Raw genomic sequence first — 13,994 nt, 5'->3', positions numbered from 1 at the left:
CACACATTGCATTACACCAAATACACAACATAATGTTCTTTTTAGCAACATCATATGACCCCTTTAATGTTGCTGTGCACATATGACATGGCGTTTTCTTGCATGCACTTGAGGCCATTATATTTATTCATAAAAATGTCTTCTTAGTGCATACTTAAGCTTTATTTGCATTGTGAAAAAGCATGCTATTTGTTTATATTGAGAAGTGGTTGACCAATATGGATTTTAATGGCTGATGCCAATATCTTAAAGAGCAGGGTGGCCAATGAACGATATACCGCTAAACTAATTAAGACGGAGAATGGGAGTTCTGTGCATTCAGGTGCTGGCATTCCAGTGCTGTCAAAATGCTGATAATTAAAAAAATCCCAAATATTGGACGATATATCAGTCGGCCATTTAATATTGAGCAACAGTATCGTTTTATGTTGTGTTCAAGCTATGTTGGAAAGATTGTATTGTGATGGATCGGCTGCCTCCCCCCTTATTATCATCATCACCTCGTCCCTTAAACGCCGCCCTCCAGGTTCCCGACAGAAGTGGGTGTGTGAGAGAGGAGGGCCGCAGAAACACTCAAGGCTGGTGGCATGTGATGAGGCACACCTGAAGTGAATGGAGCCTCGTCACCGCTGCCGCTAAATGCCGAGCATTTGAATGAATGTATATGCTTCGCATTATATCTTAATTAACAGTAGGAAACTCTTGAAAATTTTGTTAAACTTGGAAGAAAATTGGCATTAATCGTTATAATTTTAATTGTGAATGTTGATGGTACAGTTTAGTTTGTATGCATTTTGTGCACTGTTAACAAAGAATATCACCAAAGTGTGCCAGAAAACACTAATTTAGCTGGTTTATGAAGAGACAGACCTGACCAAACTGCATTTCCCATCTCTTTGGTTACCTAAAAATAACTGGGTATAGAGTGCTGTAGGGATGATGTGTTTTAGCACTTCCAGTTCCATCATCATGAAATCAGTGGGTTTTGGGTAAATGGCTGAAATAAGGTCTGTGGTCAACACAAGCTCAAAATAGCTTGGCGTTGTATTAGGTTTCAAAATTTGTAAAAGATGTGTTCATTAGTGAAGACAGGGTTTCTGCTGGTTTTGAAAAAGGTTGTAAAAAGGAATTCCACGAATTATGGCCTTAAAATGTCTTAATAGAAAATAAACCTTTAAAAAGTCATGGCATTAAGTTTAGCATTGCAAAAAAAACTAAACAAAAAAAAATGCAAATCTAAACATCCTTAAATCAAGATTAGTGTTCCCTTCAATTTATTCCTTACATTTTATTTACTTGGTCTTATAAAGGTCTTAATAAAGTCTTAAATGTACCTTCTGCAGAAACCCTGAAGATTATTGTGATGAACAAAATGTGTATGAATCATAACAGAGCTTATTTTTTTCAATAAATAAAAGGCAATGGAAAAATCCTATTGGTTTTTGTTGAGGAAACCAGGGTGATGCTAACTTGTGCTTCAGCCTACAAAAATGCATTGTTAATCTCACAAAAATATATTTTTTTCAAAGATATAATGTATTGCATCACTTTTAAAGTGTATTGTAGCTATAAATTAATTATGTTTTATTATTTTTAGAAACTATGCACTGATATTTTTATACACGTCAGTATTTTGCATTGGGCTGCAGCCAACTGCATTAGAACAAATTACTGCACTTCTGTGAGAACTCCTGAAAATAGACACCGCAAACTCAGTGCTATTGTGAGCTCAGGATGAGGTAAATGTTCTCCTCATGGAGATCTTGGTGTTGACCCTGTGCCATGTTGTCACCTGCCGCACACCCGATGAGGGCGAGTTGGTTTGTGCTGACTTCACAGCACGCTTTCATTTACCCCGCGCCCTGCCTCCTCTTGCAGCAGATGGACTCCCTTCTCCGTCCTGGTACTCTCAGCGTCGCGCTGATTTAAGAGCTGTCACATCCGGGTTTATTTCTGGAAGTTTACTTGAGCACTGCTGGGAATCTCTAATATGACGCTCACAGGATGATAATGTTGCAGTTTAACTTTGCTGACCGTGACGTCCAATGCAGTTTTGTTTCATCTTGCATTTTTTCTTTGTTCCCTCTTTTAGTTGTCTGTGTATAACTTTCTCCTGATTACATCCTTAGTATTTTTCTCGAGCTACGTCTCTTTTTGTTTCAGTTAGAGGGATTTCCTGTCTCTTTTAGCTGGATTTTTTAAAGATTTTATTCAAATCTTTTTTATTAAAGATTAACGCTCCTAATCTGTCATTGTTTTGCTGAATTGCTTTTATTGTCTAAAACTGACAAAATTAACCATCAAAGACTGTGCATTGTATAGCACAGCCTTCCTCAGTTTTACGGCCTTAGTGGATGCATTAAATATTGTAATTTTGTGTATTTTAATTGTAAATATTGTCATTTCATCAAGGATGGCTCACTCCACAGTAATTGCAGCAATAGATGAGTGCTGCATTGCAATTAATTTAAGGTCATGTACAGCAGCTTATAGATGGGCCCTATGATAATCAGATACATTTTTTCTCAAAATCTGTTATTTTTTCACAGATTACATTTTGTCCACTTTAATTTTTCAGGATTCATTTTTTTCCCGATTTTAATTTTTCAGGATTCTGATTTAAATGGTTGCATGAAATTTTAAGTAATCAAAAAGCATGTCTAATTAATTGAAATCATGAAACTTATTCAATTTATTAAAAGTTTAACAAAACTTACATTTTTTAGCACCCTATGAAATCTGTTTAAATTTTCCCGTTTTCAGTGTTTGTTGAACTGGTTCCCCTGGATTTTGTTTTAATGGTTTAATCCCATTTTAATAATTAAAAAGCATTTCTAATCAATTGAATTAATCAAAATGTAACAATTTATTAATTTATTACAATTTTTACAACAATAGAGCCCTATGATTTTATTTTTTTTTTTCAGAAATTGTTTTAATTTTTTGTGATTTATGATTTAATACACATTTATTATCAGAAACTGTGATAATCAAATCAAGGCATAAAATATAACAATTTATACATTTTTTAAAATTGTAATACATTTTAACAGTTCATTTTATTTTTTGGCAAACAAACCTACACAAAAGAAAGTACATCGTAAGTACTTTGAGGAGCACATTGTAATGTACAATAATACTACATTTCTGTCATAATTTCGGTATTGAAGACCTTTTTTCTTAGATCAAGCATCTGGGAATTGAACCCATGACTGTGGCATTGCTAATGCCATTCATACTCTATAAGATACCGTATTGCTTGAGCCAGTGATTTAATTTATTTTGCACAACATATAAAATGTACACTGTTACTCACCGATACACACATTCTCGTCGTCGGGCTCTGCAGAGGTGTTTTTGTAGAAGCCCATGCGACAGTGTTCGCAGTTCTGACCACGAGTGTTGTGTTTGCAGCTCACGCACGTCACTATGTTCAGGAAGTCGATGTAACTGCAGCGATTCGAGTGTCCATTACATTCACAATCTGAGAATGAGAGAGAAACGTCATCTTAAACACTGTTTTAAAGTACAGAAGGGTTAAAAGAGAGAGAAGAGTAAAGAAGGGAGTTCCTGGTTTTTGAGATAATGGGATGGATTGGGAATGCGAAATGTCATTCAAGCTGCTGAATACTGAATAGGTGTTGATATGTAAATGTGGGCGGGTAAATTTTAATGCGCTAATGACATCATGATCATGATGATTTTAAAAATGGTTCAATTTTTTTGCAGTTTTGTATAAATGTTCTGGATGGGCTAGAAAGTTTTGTGTTGTGAATGTTAGAGTATGACATTCAGACTACATCAATCTCAATGCTGAATCAATGAAGAGCTATTGACTATTTTTCTTGCTTCACTTTGTGTCTTTTCCTGCTGCGCCCATAGTATTGATGGCTGAAACGAAGATGTGAGTGTGGGTGTGTGTTGCTGACAGGGCGATATCTCACACACTCTTACGGGAGTCTTTCCCACACCTTGTGCACGTGTGTGTGTGTGTGTGTGGCATTTGTGAGTGTGTGTATGTGTGCATATGTGTGCATGTGCTCCGGGGATGTTGGAAAATCTGATGACAGATGTTTTCTCTCAAACAGCTGTTTCTCCGTCTTCTGAAGCAGATCTTTTTTGTCAAACTGCTGGTTTCTCCCATTTCCCATTCACACCTGTCCTGTATCTTTCTCTCATGTCTGTTTCTTTCTGTCACTCACAGCGAATCAGTGTCTATTGCGTCAATAAACCACATTCAGTGTCGCCCCTTTTTGAGAATCTGAGCCAGTGCCTGCCAAGCGTTATATGGCACTTTGACCTCCACATGACAGATACAAGGTTCTAAGTAGTTTGAAAGCGGAGGTGTACATAGTAAGATGTATTTCTGGGCAAGGATGCCAAAATTAATTGATCAAAAGTGACAGTAAAGACATTTATAATGTTACAAAAGATTTCTATTTCAAATCAAATATCAGCATATTAGAATGATTTCTGAAGGATCATGTGACACTGAGGCCTGGAGTAATGATGCTGAAAATTCAGCTTTGATCACAGAAATAAATTATACATTTTACTATATATTCACAATATATTCAAATAGTTCTTTTAAATTGTAATAATATTTCATAATATTACTGTTTTACTGTATTTTTGCTTAAATAAATGCAGCCTTGTTGAGCAGAAGGTACTTCTTTATAATTAAAAAATCTTAACGAACCCAAACTTTTGAATGGTAGTGTATTTGTATATATATATAGAGAGAGAGAGAGAGAGAGAAAGAGAGCAAAAAGTCTTTCAAATATTTATGAGCACTTTAAAAGCTAGAGAGTGAGAACTCAGTACAGAGCCTGTCTCAGCACATAGGAACAGGCAAGTCAATGAAATATAAGGCTACGTTTACACGACAACGATGTAGTCAAAAACGGAAAAGTTTTTCCCTTGCATTTTTAAAAAGTTTCATGTATACACGACAACGCTTTCAAAACAATCCGCGTTTACATATATCTGCGAAAACGGCCAAAAATGCTGTATTACGTATGCCAGGCCAGTAGTTGGCGCTTGTTAGTAAACAGTACCTGTAGGGAAGTGACAATTATATGTTGAATATGATGCGTCTCCGCTGTTGGTTGTAATATTGGTAAAGTAAATCCACACTTTGCTGAAGAAGCGTTAGCAAACTCTTGAGCAGCAACAACAGTACCATGTACTCCGCCATTGTTGAGTATGTTTGTTCGCGCTTGCCTTTAAAACCGACATGTAATGCGCATGTCTACATACCTAACACGTACTACAAAAAAAAAAATAATAATTAACACGTACTACGCACATGCATGACTTCATCGTTTTCAAAGAATCCCGTTTTGGGTGTTTACATGGAAACAATAACGGTGGCGTTTTCAAAAATATGCGTTTTCAGTCCCCAAAACGCCGTTGTCGTGTAAACGAACAGGAAAAACGCATAAAAAGTTTCCCGATTTTTGGCTGAAAACGTTGTCGTGTAAACGGCCCCTAAATACACACACACACACACACACACACAAGCTGATCACAACACACTTACCTTACATATCATGCATATAGAGAGAAGCAGGGATGGAGGGATTAATGAGAGTTAGAATGCTGGAGACAGGAAGTGACATGTTGAGAAACATCAAACTCAGCGAGTCTTTAGTTTTTGAACTCTCAACATCACGTGTTGTAAAACTTTCTAAAGTACTAGCCTTTAATTCACATCTCCATTGTAACATGTTCTAGAACGCTTCACAGTTACTGTACCACTATTGAACTAAAGCGCAATTATATACCTTAGTCAGGTTAGACGGCATTATGAAAACAAGGCTGCGAATGATAGACTTACAGTATTACAATGGTATGCGCTGTATGAAGGTTCTAGATCACAAGTAATTTTCACAACTGGAAAATTTGGAGTTTTTGTCTACTGAAAGTCTTTTGGAAAGATGCTTGGTCAGTTGACAATCGGTATGTTGTGAAACAACAGTACAATCCATTGAACACACTGTACTTCTGTCCCTCAAATCCTTGTTTTCATTCCTCTCAAAAATTAAATATGACAATACCCCAGGGCCATCGCTAGGAATTCTGGGCCCTGTGCAATGAATTTGATATGGGGCCCCCTCAAAATCACATTCAGTGGGGGGTTCGCGATCCCTCCCCATGGACCCCTGTTACTCAGTTCCAATATTACTCCCTGCCCGACGCCCCTGCGATACCCTGACTAAGGTCTATTGAAAAATTAACAGCATGAACTTTCTACAGTACATTGATGAAAGCATCTGCTAAATGAAAAATGAAAATTAATCCGGAAACACTCTAACGTGTAGTTACTTAGTGCTTCTAAACAACTCACGGTTCCACTCAACTCATTATCTAGTGTTAAAACACGTTACATTGTTTATGAGTTGTATGGAACTAAGGTGAGTTCTAGAACCCATTCGTGTTCGAGTCGAAGGTTCTAGAATCTAGAATGTTACTGTTCCCTTCCAGTCATAAACACTGTAATGTATTCTATCGAGAACGCTCCCTCATTCTTGTAAATACTGTAACATTGTACTTTGAAATCTCTTTCTTCCTTTTCTCCGCTCATTTTCGTTTCTTTCTCACCTTTGAAGTCGTCATATACAGTATGATGCCTTTTAGCTGTACAGTCTGTTGCCCTCCAGATAGTAAGAACTTCAGAAGAGCTTTGGAAAATGAAAAGCCTTATTTTATAACCTTTATCTGTACAGGGATATCCTGGACGAAAACCTTCTCCAGAGTGCTCAGGACCTCAGACTGGGCCGAAGGTTTACCTTCCAACAAGACAATGACCCTAAGCACACAGCTAAAATAACGAAGGAGTGGCTTAACAACTCTGTGACTGTTCTTGAATGGCCCAGCCAGAGCCCTGACTTAAACCCAATTGAGCATCTCTGGAGAGACCTAAAAATGGCTGTCCACCAACGTTTACCATCCAACCTGACAGAACTGGAGAGGATCTGCAAGGAGGAATGGCAGAGGATCCCCAAATCCAGGTGTGAAAAACTTGTTGCATCTTTCCCAAAAAGACTCATGGCTGTATTAGATCAAAAGGGTGCTTTTACTAAATACTGAGCAAAGGGTCTGAATACTTAGGACCATGTGATATTTCAGTTTTTATTTTTTAATAAATCTGCAAAAATGTCAACGATTCTGTGTTTTTCTGTCAATATGGGGTGCTGTGTGTACATTAATGAGGAAAAAAACAAAAAAAATGATTTTAGCAAATGGCTGCAATATAACAAAGAGTGAAAAATTTAAGGGGGTCTGAATAAAGTCCGTACCCACTGTATGATGCCTTTTAGCTGTACAGTCTGTTGCCCTCCAGATAGTAAGAACTTCAGAAGAGCTTTGGAAAATGAAAAGCCTTATTTTATAACCTTTATCTAGAAACCTACTACAACTAGCAAAGCAAAGCAAATCGAGTCAACTACAAGCAAATCTCCAGCTATCAGTCCACACAGTTAAGGGAGGGCAACTGAATCATTGTTTGAAACATTTAACAGGCCCAAAAATTCACTACCAAGCATGTGTACTCTAATATATTCAACCTAAAGTGGCAGACTACAGAAGCTAATGCAGCTCCTTGTTAATGTGGATTCAAACAACTACAATGCATATGCAGTGATAGACTTCACCAGCCACAAAGCATTCTTAAGTCTACCTCACAGCAGGGATACCTTTTTTATTCTCTTCATCTTCTCTCTCCCACTTATGGATGGGTTTTACTTCATCCTCTCCTTTACTGTGCTCATTTGAGTGTTTGTGTGGATCTAGACGAGCAAGGAGAAGGACTGAGCAATCCATAGGTTTGTACTACATTCTATGCGACAGGCCATTTGAGACTACCAGCTGAGCCATACCTTCAACAGCTGTGTGTTTATGAGACCCTTCCTCCTCCTCTTCTTTTGTCTTTCCTTCTTCTGACTCCTTTGATTTCTCTAGTTCTGGCTTTCGATCCACATGTCTTGGTCCTGAGATATGATGCTTTGATACTGTTTCATGTGGCATGTGTACTGTTGAAATCGTCTCTAATTTTGGCAGCACAGATCCATGCATTGTCTCAACAGACTCTGGTACTAGTTCATGAGACTCCCTTTTTGGCTGAGTCGGTATGTGTCCATGAGATTCTAATATTGATTCATGAGGTTTCACTGTTGGCTCATGAGGTTTATGCATTGCCTCATGATGATGTACTATTGGTTCATGAGGTTTATGCATTGCCTCATGATGATGTACTATTGGTTCATGAGGTTTATGCATTGCCTCATGAGGATGTACTATTGGCTCATGAGGTTTATGCATTGGCTCATGATGATGTACTATTGGCTCATGAGGTTTCACTACTGGATCATGAGGTTTATGCATTGGCTCATGAGGATGTACTATTGGTTCATGAGGTTTATGCATTGCCTCATGATGATGTACTATTGGTTCATGAGGTTTATGCATTGCTTCATGATGATGTACTGTTGGTTCATGAGGTTTATGCATTGCCTCATGATGATGTACTATTGGTTCATGAGGTTTATGCATTGCTTCATGATGATGTACTGTTGGTTCATGAGGTTTATGCATTGGCTCGTGATGATGTACTATTGGTTCATGAGGTTTATGTATTGCCTCATGATGATGTACTATTGGCTCATGAGGTTTATGCATTGCCTCATGATGATGTACTGTTGGCTCATGAGGTTTATGCATTGGCTCATGGGGTTTATGCATTGTCTCATGATGATGTACTATTGGCTCATGAGGATTATGCATTGCCTCATGATGATGTACTATTGGTTCATGAGGTTTATGCATTGGCTCATGATGATGTACTATTGGCTCATGAGGTTTATGCATTGCCTCATGATGATGTACTATTGGTCATGAGGTTTATGCATTTGCCTCATGATGATGTACTATTGGCTCATGAGGTTTATGGATTGCCTCATGATGATGTAATATTGGCTCACGAGGATTATGCATTGCCTCATGATGATGTACTATTAGCTCATGGGGTGTATGCATTGCCTCATGATGATGTACTACTGGTCCATGAGGATTCACTATCAGCTTGTAAGTATTCACTATTGGATTATGAGTTTTCACTATTGGTTCATGAGGTTTATGCATTGCCTCATGATGATGTACTATTGGTTCATGAGGTTTATGCATTGCCCCTTGATGATGTTCTACTGGTTCATGAGGTTTATGCACTGCCTCATGATGATGTACTATTGGCTCATGAGGTTTATGCATTGCCTCTTGATGATGTACTATTGGCTCATGAGGTTTATGCATTGGCTCATGATGATGTACTATTGGCTCATGAGGTTTATGCATAGGCTCATGAGGTTCCACCATTGGCTCATGAGGTTTATGCATTGGCTCATGATGATGTACTATTGGCTCATGAGGTTTCACTACTGGATCATGAGGTTTATGCATTGGCTCATGAGGATGTACTATTGGTTCATGAGGTTTATGCATTGCCTCATGATGATGTACTATTGGTTCATGAGGTTTATGCATTGCCTCATGAGGATGTACTATTGGCTCATGAGGTTTATGCATCGGCTCATGATGATGTACTATTGGTTCATGAGGTTTATGCATTGCCTCATGAGGATGTACTATTGGCTCATGAGGTTTATGCATCGGCTCATGATGATGTACTATTGGTTCATGAGGTTTATGCATTGCCTCATGAGGATGTACTATTGGCTCATGAGGTTTATGCATTGGCTCATGATGATGTACTATTGGTTCATGAGGTTTCACTACTGGATCATGAGGTTTATGCATTGCCCCATGATTATGTACTATTGGCTCATGAGGTTTATGCATTGCCTCATGGTGATGTACTGTTGGCTCATGGGGTTTCACTATTGATCCATGAGTTTTATGCATTGGCTCATGAGTTTTCACTATTGGCTCATGAGGTTTCTCTGGCTCACGAGGTTTATGCATTGCCTCATGAGGACTCACTATTGGCGTGTGAGTATTTACTATTGGCCCATGAGGATTGACTATTGGATCATGAGGTTTATGCATTGCCTCATGTGAATTCACTATTGGATCATGAGGTTTATGCATTGACTCATGATGATGTACTACTGGCCCATGAGAATTCACTATTGGCTCATGAGGATTCACTATTGACTTGTGAGGATTCACTATTGGCTCATGAGGATTCACTAATGGCTCATGCGGTTTATGCGTTGGCTCATGTGAATTCACTATTGGCTTGTGGGGTTTCACTATTGTATCATGAGTTTTCACTATTGGCTCATGGGGACTCACTATTGGATCATGAGGTTTATGCACTGGCTCATGAGGTTTAACTATTGGTTCATAAGGATTCACTATTGGCTCATGAGTTTTATGCCCTGGCTCATGAAGTTTCACTATTGGCTCATGTGGCTCATGATGTTTATGCACTGGCTCATGGGGATTCACCATTGTCTCAAGTGGTTTATGCATTGGCTCATGAGGAATTACTATTAGCTCATGAGGTTTATGCATTGACTCATGAGGTTTCACTATTGGCTCATGAGGATTCATGATTGTCTCAAATGGTTTATGCATTGGCTCATGAGATTCTGGTATTGGCTCATGATGTTTATGAATTGGCTCATGAAGTTTTACTATTGGAGATTTCTGTTTTGGTTCATGATTTATTTTTATTGATTCATGTGATTTTTGTATTGGTTCATGAGATTCTGGTATTGACTTATGAACATGATATTTATTCATTGGCTTATGAAATCCCGATATTGGCTTGACAGGCTCTGGAATTGACTCAGCCGATTCTGGCATTGGCCCAACAGACTCTTCTTCAGTTACTTCATGCTTCCCAGACTACTTCAGTCTGTGTGCATTGAATTTATTTAATACACGAGTTTCACAATTTGAGTTGAATTACTGAAATAAATTAATTTTTCTACGACATTCTAATTTATTGAGATGCACCTGTATATATATATATATTACATTTATTTCTTAAATATATACAGTACGTATGTGTGTGTATTTATATATACATATAAATATACAGAGTACACACACATATATTATGGAAACACAAACTTTTATTTTGGATGCGATTAATCGTTATTAATCGATTTGACGGCACTAATTTTATATTATTTTTTTTTAATTTATGTAACATTTTTAGTCATTTTTTGTTTTATTTAACTCATCAATATTATTCTTATCTTTCAGTCACATTATCCTTTACCTATTTGTTTTCTTTGCATTTTATAGAACCAGCTGTGTAATTGAAATAGCTAAAGTGCAACTATTGTGGCTGTTTTAATGGCTTCATTTATTTCTGTGCTTTATTCATGTGATTCTTAATTTGAATGTAGTTTCAAACTAAAGTGACTGCCCTTCTGAGTGATCTGCTATGTGGTTGCAAAGGTGTATGTAGTACCTAAATAGATTTAAAGTGGAATATGACGTTAAACAGACAAATCAAACAACAATTAATCTCAAACGACAGATCGGTGTTGTTTGAGGTACAAAGACACTCCTGCGCTTAAACAACGACCATGCGTAATTTCATCAACACACGCACGCAGTATCCTGCTGGGAATCTCAAAGATCTCCACCTTTATTAAATCCATCCGATGAGCTGCTTTGTCTTGCGTCTCAGCTGAGTGCTTTATTCCCCCCTCCGTTTTTTCATGCCAGCTTGACGTTTTCTGATCTGAGCTCAAGCTGGAGTTCTCGTTCACTCGTTAAACATCATGCAGTATTCATTCCTCGGGTGCGTATGCGCGCTTCGATCAATGAGCATGTGTGTGTGTGCATGCGGTGATTCTCTGTTTTATATATATTCGCAGGCCGCCCTAATCCGCTTTGCGCTGAAAGATGCAAAGTCACTCTATATTTTGACAGGGGAAAACACTGTCTAATTGAGCATTGATTTCCCACTGCACACACTGCTTTGGAGCCGTTACCCACAATCCTCTAGGGGTACGTTTGAGTAGATGACTTACTGGCAGCAGAGTCGCTGAGCTCTTGGCTTGGCTACAGTGCTTTGACTGCCAAAACAAGTGTTTGAAAGATGCTTCTATAGCATACTAACAACACTAGCACACACACACAAATTAGTGCCTGCAACTTACCTTTGTTTTCTATATGTGCATGAACAGGCCCCTCCTCCAGGTGTGTGGCTTTGTGGGGCGTGTCCTCACTGAGAATGTAAGAAGGGGGTGTGGTATGGGGCGGGGCTTCCATGGTGGTATAAAGTGCCTTAGGCTCTATTTCAGCTGGTGGGACGTGGTGTGCAGGAGGGGCATCTAATGAGATTTGTGGGGTGAGTGTAATAGGAACGGGTTAGAGAAACCAGAGTCAGCATGGAATACACGCGCACACACAAAGTGCTGAGCTTAACAAAACTGCTTGCATTTTAAATCTTGTAGTTTGGTCCTTGCACTTGCTTTCTAGGCACATGCGGGGCACTGGTATCAACTGGAATCCCATTCTGCACTGCAGAGGCAGTTATGAATTCATTCCATGTTCAATCTGTGTATTAAAATATTCAGAATGGGATACTAGCATACTGCTTAGTGTTCTGCAAAATTCAGAATAATCGACTCCCTTTCAATTCATGAGTGTAAATTTGAATATCAATCAATCTATCTATCTATCTATCTATCTATCTATCTATCTATCTATCTTTCTGTTGTTCATACTATAATTTTATCTGCCTTCAAACTTTTAGAATATTTTTCAAAACTTTTTTCACAGTTTATCTTGTTTGTTACATTAATTCCCAAAATTAACTGGAATTTAATTTTAGCTTAATTCTGACACACAACCCTGATATTGCCTACTATTTTTAAAAATGTGATGCTCTATGTAGTATGTAACAACACATTTTCAAAACATTAGTTTTATTGTTGCATTAAATCAATGCATGCCGTTTAATTCTCATAAATACAGTGATTTTATATTTTTTATTATTTTATTTTAAAATTCATGTTTGCCAGTTCATTGCAACAATTCAAGAATGAGAAAGTCATTTGGTTTATATTGCTTGTGCATACTGCAGAAAGGATGCCAGTCTTTTCAGTCATCTCCGGTGTGTCATCAGTTTATCTAACCGGAACACATTTGTAATATCAGAGGTCTTAAGTGAGATGCTGTTACATTATGAAGCTGCGGTTTAATGCAAATTGTCAGTATGCATGTGTTCGTGCATGTGTGTTTGCGTGTGCGCTTGTGTAGTTGCAGATAGCACTCTGTTGGATTAAGGCACATTACATCATCATTAAGCTCAGCTAGTACACTAAAGCAGCAACTTGCATAGTACCTTATATGGCCTAGTATATTACTCTACACATGTCATATTCCAGGTTACTACTTATCGCTACAACTACGAGAGCCTTTGAGGGTCACACTGTCCCACCTGTGTTCAAAGCTGGCAATTCTGTTATAGCTGTAGTGAAATCTTCAGCTGAAGTGTCAGTCACTGTTGGCATTAAAGACAAACAATAAGCATCTGAAAACAACACCTGCAGCTAAAACTACAACAACACAAGGTCTACAGACTGACAGAGTCTAATTTTATGCTGCGGTGCATTCAAAGTCAAAATCCCTGCGTCTGTGTGTGCAGAAGGACATTCATCCAGCACACATTAATAGGAACACACACACACACACGCACACACTGGCCTACATATCATCTCCGTCTTACACACACAAACACACACACACACACACACACACACACACACACACACACACACCCCAAAAAGAGCCATGTGTTGTTGCCTTAAAGGAATAGTTCACAAAAAAATGAAAATTTGCTGTAAATAATTCACCCACAGGCCATCCCAGATCATGAGTTTGTTTCTTCAAGAGAACAGATTTGGAGAAATGTAGCATCACATCAGTTGCTTAGCAATGGATCCTTTGCAGTGAATGGGTGCCGTCAGAATGAGAATCCAAAAAGCAGATAAAAACAACAAAATAAT

At 38.2% G+C, this 13,994-nt stretch overlaps 2 protein-coding genes across 28 annotated transcripts in view; one reads left to right on the top strand and one right to left on the bottom strand.

Annotated features, from left to right (window-relative positions):
• ntng2b (netrin g2b) overlaps positions 1–13,994 on the bottom strand; it is a 61,628-nt gene that overhangs the window by 5,027 nt on the left and 42,607 nt on the right. The window contains exons 6-7 of one of the 2 annotated variants that reach the window (XM_016470210.1): positions 13,427–13,489; positions 12,991–13,259 (exon numbers count right to left, since the gene is read on the bottom strand). In XM_016470210.1, the coding sequence (XP_016325696.1) occupies positions 13,117–13,259; positions 13,427–13,489 (206 nt within the window). In that variant the 3' untranslated portion in view covers positions 12,991–13,116. Of the gene's footprint in view, positions 1–3,316; positions 3,485–12,990; positions 13,260–13,426; positions 13,490–13,994 lie in introns of those variants that run through there. The other variant, XM_016470209.1, reaches the window with a different exon arrangement.
• On the top strand, positions 7,887–10,862 carry LOC107675777 (ATP synthase subunit a-like). 26 transcript variants are annotated; one of them, XM_016470214.1, is made up of 6 exons: positions 7,887–8,186; positions 8,229–8,858; positions 9,132–9,341; positions 9,384–9,614; positions 9,741–9,782; positions 10,095–10,117. In XM_016470214.1, exons 1-6 carry the CDS (start codon positions 8,161–8,163, stop codon positions 10,105–10,107), a joined length of 1,152 nt encoding a protein of 383 aa, XP_016325700.1. In that variant the 5' UTR covers positions 7,887–8,160; the 3' UTR covers positions 10,108–10,117. The 26 variants fall into 26 exon arrangements, 24 of the variants coding, with proteins under 24 accessions (XP_016325700.1, XP_016325722.1, XP_016325719.1 ...); XM_016470236.1 differs by having other exon boundaries at positions 7,887–8,312; positions 8,775–8,816; XM_016470233.1 differs by having other exon boundaries at positions 7,887–8,312; positions 8,775–8,858.

The sequence above is a fragment of the Sinocyclocheilus anshuiensis genome, unplaced genomic scaffold (genome assembly GCF_001515605.1).
Source record: "Sinocyclocheilus anshuiensis isolate Anshui unplaced genomic scaffold, SAMN03320099.WGS_v1.1 scaffold708, whole genome shotgun sequence".
Lineage (NCBI taxonomy): Eukaryota > Metazoa > Chordata > Actinopteri > Cypriniformes > Cyprinidae > Sinocyclocheilus > Sinocyclocheilus anshuiensis.
Note: the sequence above shows the minus strand (reverse complement) of the source record. Positions and strands in the feature narration are given on the sequence as shown.

Excerpts from the sequence above, each read along its gene's own strand:
- LOC107675777 (XM_016470211.1), top strand. The coding sequence starts at position 8,161 with ATGAGGTTTCACTGTTGGCTCATGAGGTTTATGCATTGCCTCATGATG. Across the intron at positions 8,859-9,131 it reads ATGTACTATTGGCTCATGAG|GTTTATGCATTGCCTCATGA; the intron begins GTTTATGCATTG and ends TTGGTTCATGAG. Across the intron at positions 9,342-9,383 it reads ATGTACTATTGGCTCATGAG|GTTTATGCATTGGCTCATGA; the intron begins GTTTATGCATAG and ends TTGGCTCATGAG.